We start from the raw sequence: 14,860 nt of genomic DNA on the forward strand, positions 1-14,860 counted from the left end.
ACTGTCTGCGGTCACCACATTGGTCTCATGCTATCAATGTTATCGGTTGAGAAAGAAAGAGTTTGATGAGTAGTGTTTATATAATTATTTTAAATATTTATTAACTTTTTATTGATGTAATGTATTTATTTTTAGTTTATTTATATATTTAGTATATATGTTATTTGTAAATTAAACTTTATTATTATTTACCGTAGCAAAAGAGTCATTTTTTAGTATGTGCTTCAGGCCCCGTCGAATGCAGATACGGCTCTGGCCCCATTTGGAGAAAAAATTCCTGCAAATTCGTCATAGTTGGGGCTCGAACCGCGGGTGCCTGGGTGACAACCTGAATGCCCTGCCACTGCACTATAGTCCCGGGGCCAAAATGATTAACCGGGTTAGGTAACGTCGAGCTTGGGATGATCGGTCCGACCCCACGAAAATTTTCCACCAGCCACCAGGATAAATCGGGAAGCATTCGCAGTGGACAACTCAGGAGTCTATCATCCTTTAATTGCGTGCCCTATTTGAAAGAAAAATTTCTATAAATTTATCATAGCTGAGGTTCGAATCTTGGATAATTGGATGATAATTTAGATGTCCTGCTATTGTATCATAACCCCGGGCGCCTCTTTTTACATGTGAGATTGGATAGTGAGTGTGGCCTTTACTAATTTATCAATAATATTGATTAAGAGTGGTTGACATAATCAGTACAGTATGTCATAAGAAATTAGAAATCTATTCCAGATTTATCAACGATAATACTTTTATATGAACAGTTAGTAGAGACAATTATAGTTTGATCATGATTTCATGACCAATTGACTATCAGAATTTTTGTTTACAATAGTCAATCGCCCACGTCTCGATCAAAAGAGTTATTTATTTTATTTTATATTTTTCTTAGGAAATGGGTGATTTAAGAGTTAAGCACACTCTTCCATAAATAAAAAAGTTGAGTGTACCTTTTAAATGTGAGATTAAATATTGAGTTAGGCCTTTACTAAATTATCAATAATATCAATTATATCATCTAAAATATTAATTAATTTTATATTATTGTTATTTAGGCATTTTTAAAAAAGTAGCAAAGCTTTTCCTATGATCATATTCATAGTTTCTCCCTCTTTTATAATTCACAAATTTATAATCCTTTTATCATTAAGCTCAAAATATGATTATTTTATTGGAATTAAAATAAAATAATGACACGAAGAATATATGGCTTTATTTTATTGGATTTAAGAAAAATATGATACCAACTAATTTAGTTGGTAAAACCCTTCAACTTTTAAATATCCTTTTATACATGTCACATGTCATTATATAATATTTTATTTTTTTAAATAAAAATAAAGATCTTCATTTTGATGATACCAAAAAGTACATTCCATTTAATATATATGTACTTTTATTTGTCGTTATTATAGTAATCGACACAACTTATAATAAGTACTTTTAATTGAATTGATTTATATTGTAGTAATTATTATCGTATCTATTATAAATTATAGTAGTTTTAACTAAGTTAAAATATTTTTAATAAATTTTATAAATAATATTTTAATATAATAATTCTTTATATATATATATATATATATTTAAGATTAAAAAACTCTAATTAGATTTATAAAAATATTTAAAGTTGGTACTGCATTTATTCTTATTTATTTATTTTAAAACAGCGGTTAAGATAAGCCTTCCTTATCCGATAGGTCTGCGTGCGGGCGTTAAGATACTCCAGCGGACCATCGCACCGCGGTACTCTATAAATACTCGTTACTGCACAGTAAAAGAGCGAATCGTGGGCTACAAGAAAGAGAGAGCGCGGTGTTGGAAACGCGCTTTATACGTCGGTCCCCCCTTCGTGAGGTTCGTTTCCCCGCTCCTCTCCACTTCCACGCCGACTTCAAATTAAACCTAAAAATTCACAAAAAGTCCCCCTTCCGTTTCCCCGGCCGCATCTTCGCCTCGCCGCGTCGTCTTCCACCCGCCGATCGCCGCATCGCAACCAGAATCGATCCCTTTTGGATCCGCCGATCGCCGTCGCTGCAAACTACGTCAGCTTCGCCGGCCTAGGATTCCCGTCTGCTCGCCTTCCAAGATCTAGGGTTTCTTATGCCCGTCCGCTGGAAGCGCGCAACTGATAGCATCGCTAGGTTTCGATGTCGAACGAGGACAAAGCCGCCGCCGCCGCCGCAGTCGAGATCCGTGACGTTTGGGCCGACAACCTGGACGCCGAGATCGCTATGATCCGCGAGATCGTCGACGACTTCCCCTTCGTTGCCATGGACACGGAGTTCCCTGGCATCGCCATCCGCCCCCTTGGCGTCTTCAAGTGCTTCGCTGACAGTAACTACCATGTCCTCCGGGCCAACGTCGACCTCCTGCACCTGATCCAGCTCGGCCTTACCTTTACCAATGGTGCGGGGTTACTCCCTACCTCCTCCTGGGGGCGCCCTATCGTCTGGCAGTTTAACTTCAGGGAATTTGATGTGGAGAACGATATCAGCAACCCTGAATCCATCGAGCTCTTGACCAAGTCGGGCATTGATTTCATCAAGAACCGGGAGTTTGGGGTCGACGCCAAGCGCTTCGCTGAGCTCCTCATGTCGTCTGGCGTTGTCCTCAATCATTCTGTTAGCTGGGTGACTTTTCATTGTCCTTATGACTTTGGTTACCTCCTAAAGATCCTAACCTGCAGAATGCTGCCTGAGACTCGAGAGGAGTTCCATCAACTCGTCAAGATTTTCTTCCCTGTCCTATATGACATCAAGCATCTTATGAGGTTTTCAAACTACCTCCATGGAGGGCTTAACAAGCTTGCTGAACAATTGGCAGTCGAAAGGATAGGTATCTCTCATCAAGCTGGTTCAGATAGTTTGCTTACTGCTCGGGTATTCCAAAAGCTTAGAGAGACATACTTCAATGGGGCAATTGAGGGATACTCGGGGGTCATGTATGGGCTTGATACTGATTGAAGGTTGAATGGTCTGTGATGCTAGTTATCAGATTTCATTGAATTTGAAACAGGGAAAATAAAAAAAAATGATTTGAGTATAAACTTATGTGCCTGTGTTGCTCCTCCATGCTAGTTCTTTCTTGTGTGTTGTTCATACTGATGTTTCTTTAAATTTCGTAGATTATATTCCTAACCCTATTGCCTTACAATCTCCTGGACACCTCTTATCCTTATCATTCAAGAACCCAGCTTGCTGCATTTATACTGTTCTTTGCAAATTTTCTTTGTTAGTGTTTTCATCTGCAGATGTTGATGTGCATTCTGTGTGGATCATTTGACTACCACACCTCTGATAAAATCCCAAGTTGCTGTGCTAGGTATGATATTTACAGCATGAAAGATCTTTCTGTTTATTTCTTTGATAATTTTGTAGGGAACATGGTTGCCTTAATATGACTTGTGTTTATTTTGGTACTGTTGTAGGTTTTGGAGGATTCTACTTGCAGAAATCACAATCAGATAATTTGGGCTTTTACCGAAATTGAACAGGATATCTTTATTGGTTTTCTGCTGGCAAAATCTTCCATATTAACATGGCACACTTGAGTAAGTCCTTTTTTCTAGATTTCTTTGTATTTGTTTAGTTTAAAATTGTTTAAGACATACTTTTAGTGGATCTTTTTTTTTTCAGAAATTGAAAGAAACATTTGATTCTCCATAGATTTAAATGTTAAACAAATGAAGAACAAGTGATTCAGCCTCGAGGCTGAATTAGTTGCAATTGTGCTTAATCTAATAGAGGAGAGCTGATTTTAGGCAGTAGCTCAACAGTTCGTTATAAGTATTCTGTGAGGTATCAGTGCACTGATGAGGTCACAATTTAACTTAAATGGTTAGCTTGAGTTTCTTGTTTATCCCAAGTAAAACAATGGATTTAGCATTGATCGAAGGACATCAATGGATTTAACATCCACAGACAAAATTTTACAAGACTGAAAGTTACATATCCCCTACTCCACTTCTGGTTTCTTCATATTATCAAATTCTGGATTTCAATTGATTTTTTTTTGTGTTAATTATGCACATATGCCTCGGCTCTATACTTGGCGTTCAATATCATCACTTCTTTATAGGAAACAATGATGCATGGAGCTTTGATATACATGGGTTTTCCAGTTCAGTATAAAATTTCTTTGGTTCTTTGGTCAGGCTGGCCAATAAACTCTCCTTTAGTTTTCCTATGAACTTGTGGTGGCTCATAATTGAAATAGTAATTAAAAATTCTTGGACACAAGTATTTGCTTTTTCTGTTCTTTAGATATTCTTTTCAGAATTCTGATAAGGGTTTAGGGTTTTAATTGTTGTTCCTTTAAAACTTATTGAGATTCTTAGCCATAATTTTAAGCATTGATGGAAGATTTTTTAACTCTACATGTCTGGCAGTTAAATTTTTGTTGAACGGAACCACAGTCCAGAAGTGTCTATTTCACACAACTAATGCATACCCTACTTGATTTCATCACTGACCCATCCACTTTGATCTTGTCTGGCTCATTCGGTCCAACTTGCCTAACCTTGCGCAGCTTGATCCATCTGGCTTGATGATTCGATCACTAACAAACTCAAAAGGGATTCCAGTTATCTTGCGATATTGATCTCAGAACCATATCTTGATTTGTGATCCCATTTAAAAAGAAAGATAACATATCAAAAATCAAATTTACCCCTCTTGAGAAATTATCTCTTCTGTTTGTATTTTTCCACCAATCAAACACAGGCTAACTCATGCGACTATTTTTTTTTTCAAAATTAAAAATTAGCATTCCTGTTCTTAGTGGTGGAGCACCTTATTTGATAGGTAAATTGGAATAGAATGAATAATGGAACACAGTCATGAATGGAATTGAATGATAGGTGAAATGGAATTGTGCAACTGAAAAGAATCAGTCAATATAGATATAGCAATCGAAAATTTTTTTATATACGATATTTCAAAAGATGGAGAGCTCAAATGGTAAAAATGATCTATTATAATCAATCAAAATGTCAAGCTTCAGAACAAGTAGAAAAAAGGTATTACTTATGTGCACCTCAGACAATAGAGAAATAAGTATCATCACCACTTTGTCATCACTACTCCCAAATTCTGGCTGCTACTGGTAAATAAGTATCATGCACTTTCCAACATACTATGCAACTTAGGAATTCTCCACCGGAACAATGGTCGAGACGAAAAGAAGGGACATCAATCATCCATTTTTTATATTGTAAATTGATTATTCAAATTTTTATATCAATAATTATTCCATAGTCTTAGTAAATTATTATTATTATTTTTTTGCACTTGTTTATAATTCTTATCTCAATATGGAGCTCATCTAATTTGATTTAGGATTAATTTTATTATTACTCGCCAAAATATAATGTAACAAAAGGAATATGTTTCTTTGTGATGTGGAATTTATTTACGTGATGCAATGTCTTAATCTTCTTCATTATCTAGTTTTATGCTCTAACTAGTGGATCTAGGGTTAAACTAGCCAATAAACTCTCCTTATGTTTTCCTATGAATTTGTGGTGGCTCATAATTGCTCGTTTTTACACATGAAATAGTAATTAAAAATTCTTGGACACAAGTATCTGCTTTTTTCTGTTCTTTAGATATTCTTTTCTGAATTCTGATCAGGGCAAAATGTATGTGCTCACTTTGGTTTTAGCTGTTGCCTCTTTTATAGCTTATTGCGATTCACAGCCATAATTTTAAGCATTGAAGTTTAAGGTAAAAGTATCGATTTATTGTGTCAATTCTGGGAAGATTATTCAACTCTGGGAAGTCCAGGTGTGTATTTCTCACAACTAGTGTCTCCTTTTGTCAATTCTGGGAAGATTATTGTACATATGTGATTGTACTGTATGGTCTATGTAGAGCATGGAATGGCCATGTATCTATTCTGTGTTAGTACATGCTTTTGTATTTGATGTACAACAATTGCGGTGAATAACATAAATTGTTATGTGCCTGCCTATGAATTCAATCTAGGCGATTGCGTGCTGGGTTGGGTTCACACAACTAATTCTTTTTTTCATAGAATAACTATATCATGCCAGGCTCTTGTAGAATTAGAGCCGGCAAACGAGCCAAACTTTGTGTTGTTTAAATTTGTTTGAGAAAATAATCAAGTCAAATTAAATAACGTTTAAAATAAATTAAGAAATGATTGTTTAAGTTTAATTTAGTTTCTTTTTTCCCGAACTGTTTGAAAATTTATTTTTAATTCGAGCTTTGTTTAAGTGAGTATCATATTAAGTTTGTTTTTGTCTTAAGAGGTTTATTTGTTTAATAAGAAATATATTGATGAATATGATTCATCAATTTTATTCGCAGATATTATTTATTAATAGTTTATAATCTTTATTTATGAATATTAATGAATTCAAGCATATTTATTTAGTTAAATGATTTATTAAATTTGTTTATTTAATTAATTTGAACGAATATAATTAAATTCTTACCAAACCTTTAATTCATCTATAGCCCTACGTAGAATAAGCATGACGACTTGATTTGCACTACTGATTCATCCGCTCCGTTCTCGTCTGGCTCATCCATCTGGCTTGATTTGAGATCCCATTTAAAAATAAAGATAACTTGTCAAACTGAACCATATTTTTAATTCATTTTAACTTTGCGTTTGAGCTTAAGAGGATCCCAACTACCATGTTAATCATCTTTGAGCGTTATTTTCTCTAAGTCTGTCTCCCTACAAGTTTTCTTCATGTTCGTCATTAGTTTATTCTTCAGAATTAAGTTTCTTTGGCACAAGAAGGCACTATTTTCTAATGTTGACTCTACAAAGCATCCTACTGCCTAGTAGGTTACATAAACTAATAGACTACATTTGATACAGAATGAATAATGGAACACAATCATGTATAAAATTGAATGGGAGGTGAAATGGAATTGTCCAACTGAAAAGAATCTAGTCAAAATATAGCAATAAATTTTTTTTATACAATACGCGAAAAGATGGAGAGCCCAAATGGGAGCAGCAAGTTAGTTCATAAACCACAAGTCTAAATACAAATGATCTATTATAACCAATCAACATATAAATCTACATAACAAGCAAATAAAAAAACCTATTACTAGTGTGCACCTCAGACAATAGAGAAATAACTATCACCACCATTTTATCTTCACTACTCACAAATTCTGGCTGCTTCTGGTAAAACAAGTACATGCACTTTCCAACATACTATGCAACTTAGGAATTCTCCGACGGAACAATGGCTCGCGACGAATAGAAGGGGCATCAATCATCCATTTTTTATCATCGTATATGGAACACCTGAACTATCTCATCGATCTTGAAGGCCAAACCTGGAACCAAAGCAATTCAGCAACTTTATCAATACTATAGAAAGCAGGTAAAGGGTGTCTAGATGACATTTTGTCAAAGTTGATTGAGCCGTCTATAAATATATAGATTGGCCTCTTTCCTATAGTTCCAGCTTTCAGTATTAATGGTTACTAATCAACTTTAACAAGCTCATATCTTGTATTTTTTTAAGGTTTCAGCCAATAAAATTCAATAAGGCTCGCCAACACCTGATGGGGCCCGATTAAGAGTACAAATATATATATATATATATATATTGGTTTCTTTCTTTACAGTTTGATTTTTTGGGATAAATGATTAGTCAATCATCTTTTAGATGAATGCATTGCAACATGAAAAGAATGACTTGAGCTAGCAATGCAGACAATAGAGTACAAACTGAAATCGACACATTAAACAACCCTTTTTAAGCATGTATCCCTATTATAAAATAAAAGGAAAGGAAATTGGTAAAGATAGTATGGAGATGTTCAGTGATGACTGATGAATTATATAGTTGGGCAAGTTAAATCGATTTGTTTAAATTAAGAAACCAACCAACTAGTTGGGACTAACATGACTTAATAATGATGACATATTAATCAGCCATTCCAAATATTTAAAATACTGGATTTCAAGACCCAATAAGTGTTGGAGATTCAGTGAAGAAAATATAGTTAAAATGGGTATAAAAGAACAACCTAAGATCCAGGCAACTAGGTCATGTTTTCACTTCCTCTTTTTGGATGCTTCCATTTTCTGAAATGTTGTGCTTCATTCTGTCGCCTCTAACATCCTCCAGCCAAGGTTCATGCTCAGGACTAACTTCTGTTAGATAAAGCCTGACCGAGCCTTGAGGGTCTGCAGATTCTTCAGCCACCTTAGCTCTTCCGACGTCGTGATTGTCACGAAATCACCCTCCTTATCCTTGTACTTGAGGAGGACGGCCTTCAGGTTCGGAAATTTTTTACCCACGGTCTCCCTCAGATGCGACTAACTTCACCCCTTTCATAGGTTCTTCAGATGTCTTCTCCTATGCTTTTCGATTCTTCTTCCTATTCTTCTTTGAACTAACTACTGCAGCATCCGGAGGCAAAAGAGCTGCAATACCATCCACCACCGTGCCATTCGTCTCCATCGCTTTCTTCAACCTTTCAGACAATGCCAAGGCATTCAGGTTATTTGGTTCCCAATGCAAAGCGAGATCGATATATTTACATGCCAATTCTAATTGATTCAAATCCTTAACACCTCCCCCTTCTAAGTAGGACTTTAATGTACTTTGGCGATGCCTCGAGGGCTAGATCACACTCCGTTATTGCTCGGGGATGGTCCGCCGGAGGCCCGGAGTCAACTGCATATAACAAGCAGCCCTGTTGTAGTGGCGGTACACTGGGTCGGCATGGTTCTTCGGAAGCAACTTGATAGCATTCTCATACTTGACCAGAGCCCCTTCATAGCCCCTTGAATGGAACAATCTGTTGCCCTCCTCTTTCAAACCCTGCGCCATATGGACAAAGACTTGCGTGTCTTCTTGGAAGATTGTAGGAGCGTGCTCGCTCGATCTGTTATGCTTGGATTTGGGATTAGTAACTCTCCTGCCTGAACCCTTGGTTTTCTTTGCAGTAGGCTTGCCCATTTCCAATTATCAAGGAGGTAGAGAAACCCTAATCCTGCGACAGGGAGTCCACCTCTCCTTCTCTAACCAACCAAAACAACCACCAAATGCTAACGGAGATGAGATCTACTCGAAGCGCCTTAGGAATCAACGCAGCCCTAACAGTTTCACGGAGATTACGAGAAAAAGGAACGAGGCGAAAACTTATCTCGGCCAACGCTGCGGTGCGGAAACCCTCTTCCTCCTCCTCCTCCTCCACAACGATCGATCGATCGATCGACGGTCCGATCCTTCAGGTCTAAGTGCCGTCACGGGAAAGGTGGCTTGGGGAAGACGGAAAGGGGAGGTTTCTTCGCGACCGCGGCGCGATCGCGTGGTGTGGGGAGAAGGAATCGAGGGCGGGCGGCCGCTCCCGAGATTCGTGTGGAGCCATCGGGTGCGAGATGTTGCAACAAATTTTCATTTATTCTGAGTTCAATGGCACGCAAAGACGAAACTTGAGACTTCAAATAACAAAACTACTGTAACGAGCACATTTATTAAAAATTAATTTACTTTTTTATATATATAAGATATTCAACGGCTAACATGATTTTAATTAAAAAAAAAATGTAGAGAGATATGATTTTCAATGTAGCGACTTAAAAACAATGAATTGGAATGTCTGGGACAGATATCTGGTGCTCGGATGTGTGGGAGAGGTATCTAAGAATATGCAGGATAAGAGTTGTAAGTTATCAAATTGAGTTTAACTTTGGGATAAATATTAATCAAGAACAAATTATTAAAAGGGTATTATTGACTTATTTTTACTATTTAAAAAAATGATCCTCTCTGAAATTGAAAAACGTGATGAATTGATGATGTAACTCTCCTGTTATAACATAAGGAATGTTAGTATTGGGTCAGAAAAAGATTTTTGACATTGACCCTTAGACGCTTAGTTAGTGATCGATTCGGGAGAAAATAGTGAAAATAAACTGTAGCAAAGGATGTGTGTAAATATGAAGAATCGCATGTCTTTTCCTGTATATAAAAATCTCTTTTATTGTGTTACTATTACGTTATGCACACATCTCAAAGTCTTAGTATGTTTTCCAAAACTTTATTTAAGAAATGACATGTCATAAAATACTTATAATACTTTTACTTAAACGAGCGCACAAATTTATGTGATTTGACATGTAAGAAATTTTAGAGCATAATTTGTCGATAGGATATTCTCTATCATTTATAGTGTAAATTTTCAAAAAAGTACAATATGACAGGTATATGAATCTCGCTGAGGTCGATCGGTCGTCACTCGATCGAGAGATTGTCAAATCGATCTTACAAAATATAATCAACAACTCGTTCTTCACTCGACCCTTCCTTTTGTCGAGAGATGCAATATGCCCGATTGACTCTTAGGTCCGATCGGATAGGACGGTGAGCCGGGTAAATTAGTACTTAGCTTCAAACCTTATATGCAAGTTGTAAAGGACGACCACTTGAGAGGTCTAATCGACCTTCATGTCCGACTGACAAGGCGAGTCTTGCTCGACCAATCCAACTTGGTCAATAATTTCAGATCCATCCGACCATATGATTTTAACCACTTAACTTTGACCTTTACATTAATTAGTTCTTATTTTGACTTGTGTTTTTTGAAGTTGTATCTAAAGCTTACATTAATTAGTACAGACGATGAACATATGATATTTCTAGCGTAATGATCAAGGGTCGATTCTCAAGAATTGACGATCTAGAGTTTACCCTACCATGCGTATGATGCTTGTGTACCTATATGTATCTCCCTCTATATTTATGGAACCGGCACTAGGGGATCGTTAATGTAGCGGATCTACATTTTTTTAGGACGTTTATCAAATAAATTAGTAGCACAGTTTATACACTCTCAAATATAAAAGATCAAATCCTCTATCCCCAAAATCTTAATCCCATATCCCACTCGTCGCCCCAACCCATCGCCGATGGCCTCCGACCGTCAGCCCAATTACAACTATGCCTTGGAGGGAAGATGAACCTAGGGGGATCATTGCTATCTAAGTTCTTGCTTAGATCCAACCGGATTCCAGCGTGAATCGCACCGACAAAGATCCTCCTGGATTCGCCTTCCCCCAAAGTTTAGTTCTAATCAGTTGGGGTCAAAAGTGGGCTGAGACGACAAGTTAGATACATGGATAGAGAATTTTGGGACAGAGGATCCCATCTCCAAATATCAACCTCCAAAATATTTGTCCCTCCTAAACATTTGGTCCTCCCAAGTAAACACATCTTTAAAGTCATCCCACTTTCACTTTGCTTCCTCGATATTATTAAGATTTTAATTAAAGCATGCGGATTTTAAAACGACACGCGCCCGAATTCTATTAGAATGGCTCATGGGACCCACATAGATCCCACAATCGCTTCCCATTTCGATGCACCAGGAGGCATTTGAACCCCTTCCGTTGTCTTCCTACTCGCATATTTCGGTTTGCCTCGCCAGATCTCGCCGGGCGCTCTTTGTCGATGTCTCTGGCATAGATCGGAGTCTCCAGGTGATCCCTTGGCGCTTCGATCGGTCTCCCTTGCTTTCGGAATGCTCTCGATGCTTGGCTGTGCCCTTTGATCTATCGATCGCTTTCTAGCGCCTTTTTTTTTTTTAATGAAATCTCGTTGCATCTGCCTAAAGATTTGAGTCTTGCAGTTCCGAATCGACTCTCTCTGCATTATTTCCAACGCTGTCTTTTGTTTCAGGATTCCGATTTTTATTGCCCCAATTAAATTTTTGTTTTTGGTGAAATTTGTCCCCTTTTTTGTTCTTGCCGGACTTCCATTGTGTTCCAGCTAGATTTATTCTCTTGTCGCGTAATGAAGCAGTGTGTTTCATACCGTCGTAATCTATAAAACTCGATTTGGTTTTCAGTTCGACTTTTTTAAGAATGAAATAGAAAATATATGAAATCGCTGAGAAAGTATTGCCAGATTGTTGGGTGCACCCCGAGAACTTCTATTAATTACACTATTCTTTTGTGGAAGAAAAATACTCTTGCAGTAGTAGCGAATGATCCGATGTTTATATTTGCTTACTTTCGGGTTCTGTCCTTTCTCACAACAAAAACAATTCATTCCTAGAGATAAGCTTCATGAGGCTATTTGTAGAGAAACCTTTATCTTAGTTTGCTAAATGACACATTCAATTCACTCATTTAATTTTTAATAAAGACACATTCTGATGATTTTAATGCAGGGTAAGAGAACGTTGGTGATCAAGTTCTGTTGAAGCAAAGATGAGCAGTCATGATGATCGCGAGAGATCTACAAGTAACAAAATTTTGTTATTGTTATTTCAATGTTCGTCTTTTAATTAGAACAGCCTATTGTTTTACCATGAACAGATACCAACTGAGATGCCTGCATACAAAGTTTTCCAGATATACGAGACGTCCTTAAACTGAAGAAGCAATTTATCAGACTTTCTTTTGATTAGGAAATGTTCTTGCCTCTTAAATAGTCTGTAAACTTAGCAAAAACAGATGCTTCTTGCATTTACAAAATATCACAATCTATAAATGCTAACAGCATTGCAGATTTCATCTTTGTTTATCACCCTTACTAAAATATTCAAAACAGATGCACAACAATAACAAGTTTTTTTCTAAGTGAAGTCGGCTATACGGATCCTTGGGCTCGATCCCCTATTATATTATCATCTATATTTTAATGAATTTTATCACGTGCCCTTTTAAAAATACTTCCATCAAGATATATATAGAATACTAAGGATTCAAACTACATTTTGTTATTCTCCTAATAGGTAATACGAGGAAGCTGAAGGGGTTGATGCTTAAAAGTGACAACCGGATTTGTGCAGATTGTGGTGCCCCTGATCCAAAGTGGGCGTAAGTTGCATGCTAGTTTCAAATCCATCTCGTTCCAATTCCTTTATGTACTCAAGGACAGAATATAACCAAAAACAATTTTGGAACAGAGATCTGTATATCAGTATTTTACCTTTCACATTAATAATCAAAGTACCCACAAGGTCAAGATGCCTCTCCCCCAAGGTTTCATTAACTTCAAAATGCCCACCATTGTTTCCACTAAATTACCACTCAAACTGCTTGTTGGAGGATATTTTGACATTAATAAAACATCGGGAGACATTTTGATAGTGGCCCTACATTGTAATTACAGATCTCAAGATCGTAAAGCTTGATATAATTTTTTATTTTTTTATTTGGTTTTTACAGATCATCAAACATAGGGGTGTTCATATGTTTGAGTTGCAGTGGTGTACACAGAAACCTTGGCACACATATCTCAAAGGTACTGTTTAATGACAATTCTTGTTTTTTCTGCATTTAAATCTTATGCAAAATAACATTTCTCACCTGAATCTGATACATCTAATCTGTGTGCGCGCGCACACACTAAACCAAATCAAATGATGAAATTATTTTCATTTTATTTCCTGTACATTCCTCTGTTTTCTTCTGTGATTCAGGTTCTATCAGTAACCCTAGATAAGTGGTCCGATGAACAAATTGACTCTATGATAGAAGTTGGTGGAAATTCTTATGCCAATACCATTTATGAGGCTTTTCTTCCAGAAGGATATCCCAAACCTAATGCACACTCCAGTTATGAAGAGAGGGCAGAATTCATAAGGTACTTGGTATTCATAGTGATCTCTGGTTTCTCAAATGATGAGTGAGTGCTCATACTAGAAGACAATTCAATTTTTGAGTTGACAGGGCCAAATATGAGAGGCAAGAATTTTTGAAACCAGGTCTGCGAATTCTTCCTTCAAAAATATCTTCCAATCCCGAACACGATAATGTCTGTTCAGAAAGTTCATCTAATGTGGTAAAAACTAACGTCCTGCAATTATGAAATGTTGTACCACAAGAAGCATATACTCTACATGTTACTTTAATAGCATGGTCTCGGTTCGGTTTCAGGTAGGGATGGTAGAGTTCATCGGCATACTGATTGTCAAAGTAAGTAAAGGCACTAATTTAGCAATAAGAGATGTGCGAAGTAGTGATCCATATGTTGTTTTGACTCTCGGACAGCAGGTAAATTTAAACCCTTTTGCAAGTCATATTCAATAGATAATATGTTTCCAGCAAGTAATTATGTCAATACATAATATGTTTCTCCATAAAGTGATCTGCTATTATCTAAGGATTGATTAGAAGATTAATCTTTTTCCAGAAGGCTAAAACATCTGTCATTAAGAGCAATCTGAATCCTGTTTGGAATCAGGAACTTAAGTTATCAGTTTCTAAAAACTATGGGGCGCTAAAAGTCGTAAGTTAATCCTCATATTTGATCAATGAACTTTTGTATCCTATATATACACACGCGAATGCTTCCTAGAAATGTTCATGTAAGATTTTTGTTCCACAAACAGCAAATATTTGATAACGACCTGATTTCCTCTGATGATCTGATGGGCGAAGCTGAGGTGGACCTCCAACCGATGATTACAGCAGCCATGACGTTTGGCGATCCCGACTTGCTCACCAATATGCAAATTGGGAAGTGGCTGCAATCCAATGACAATGCCCTCACAAAAGACAGCATCATCAATATAGTTGATGGGAAGGTCAAACAAGAAGTGTCACTGAAGTTGCAAAAAGCTGAGTGTGGAGAGATTGACCTAGAACTGGAATGGATTTCTCTGACCCAGTAAATCTCAAGTTCATACAATGTTTACTTCGACCAAGTCTTGTTTAGCCACCCTATTTTGTTTCATGCATATCAATCTTTTTGCAATGTTTGTGGGCGAACAACGAATTATGTTGTCTATATCGAAGATAAACTTGATAAAGAAAATGGAGATGTCTCTACTTCCCAAAAGGAAGGTCTGGTCTCTCTCTCTCTCTCTCTCTCTCTCTTTTTTGATGAAACTAGTTTTCTAGG

At 36.9% G+C, this 14,860-nt stretch overlaps 2 protein-coding genes and 1 long non-coding RNA gene across 3 annotated transcripts; 2 read left to right on the forward strand and 1 right to left on the reverse strand.

The window, feature by feature from the left end:
- The first annotated feature begins 1,785 nt into the window (after positions 1–1,785).
- On the forward strand, positions 1,786–3,074 carry LOC122007146 (probable CCR4-associated factor 1 homolog 7). The gene has a single exon (XM_042562946.1). It carries the CDS (start codon positions 2,151–2,153, stop codon positions 2,964–2,966), a length of 816 nt encoding a protein of 271 aa, XP_042418880.1. The 5' UTR covers positions 1,786–2,150; the 3' UTR covers positions 2,967–3,074.
- A 3,903-nt stretch (positions 3,075–6,977) lies between these two features.
- Positions 6,978–9,418, reverse strand: LOC122007147. Its single transcript, XR_006118854.1, has 2 exons — positions 8,028–9,418; positions 6,978–7,328 (listed from the first exon to the last, which is right to left on the reverse strand). It is a non-coding gene; the product is annotated as an uncharacterized LOC122007147 (long non-coding RNA).
- A 1,922-nt stretch (positions 9,419–11,340) lies between these two features.
- Positions 11,341–14,797, forward strand: LOC122007148 (ADP-ribosylation factor GTPase-activating protein AGD12-like). The gene is made up of 9 exons (XM_042562947.1): positions 11,341–11,487; positions 12,180–12,253; positions 12,747–12,831; positions 13,183–13,258; positions 13,437–13,600; positions 13,687–13,798; positions 13,894–14,010; positions 14,150–14,245; positions 14,349–14,797. Exons 2-9 carry the CDS (start codon positions 12,220–12,222, stop codon positions 14,628–14,630), a joined length of 966 nt encoding a protein of 321 aa, XP_042418881.1. The 5' UTR covers positions 11,341–11,487; positions 12,180–12,219; the 3' UTR covers positions 14,631–14,797.
- The last annotated feature ends 63 nt before the right edge of the window (positions 14,798–14,860 follow it).

The sequence above is a fragment of the Zingiber officinale genome, chromosome 7B, assembly GCF_018446385.1.
Source record: "Zingiber officinale cultivar Zhangliang chromosome 7B, Zo_v1.1, whole genome shotgun sequence".
NCBI classification, from domain to species: Eukaryota; Viridiplantae; Streptophyta; class Magnoliopsida; order Zingiberales; family Zingiberaceae; genus Zingiber; species Zingiber officinale.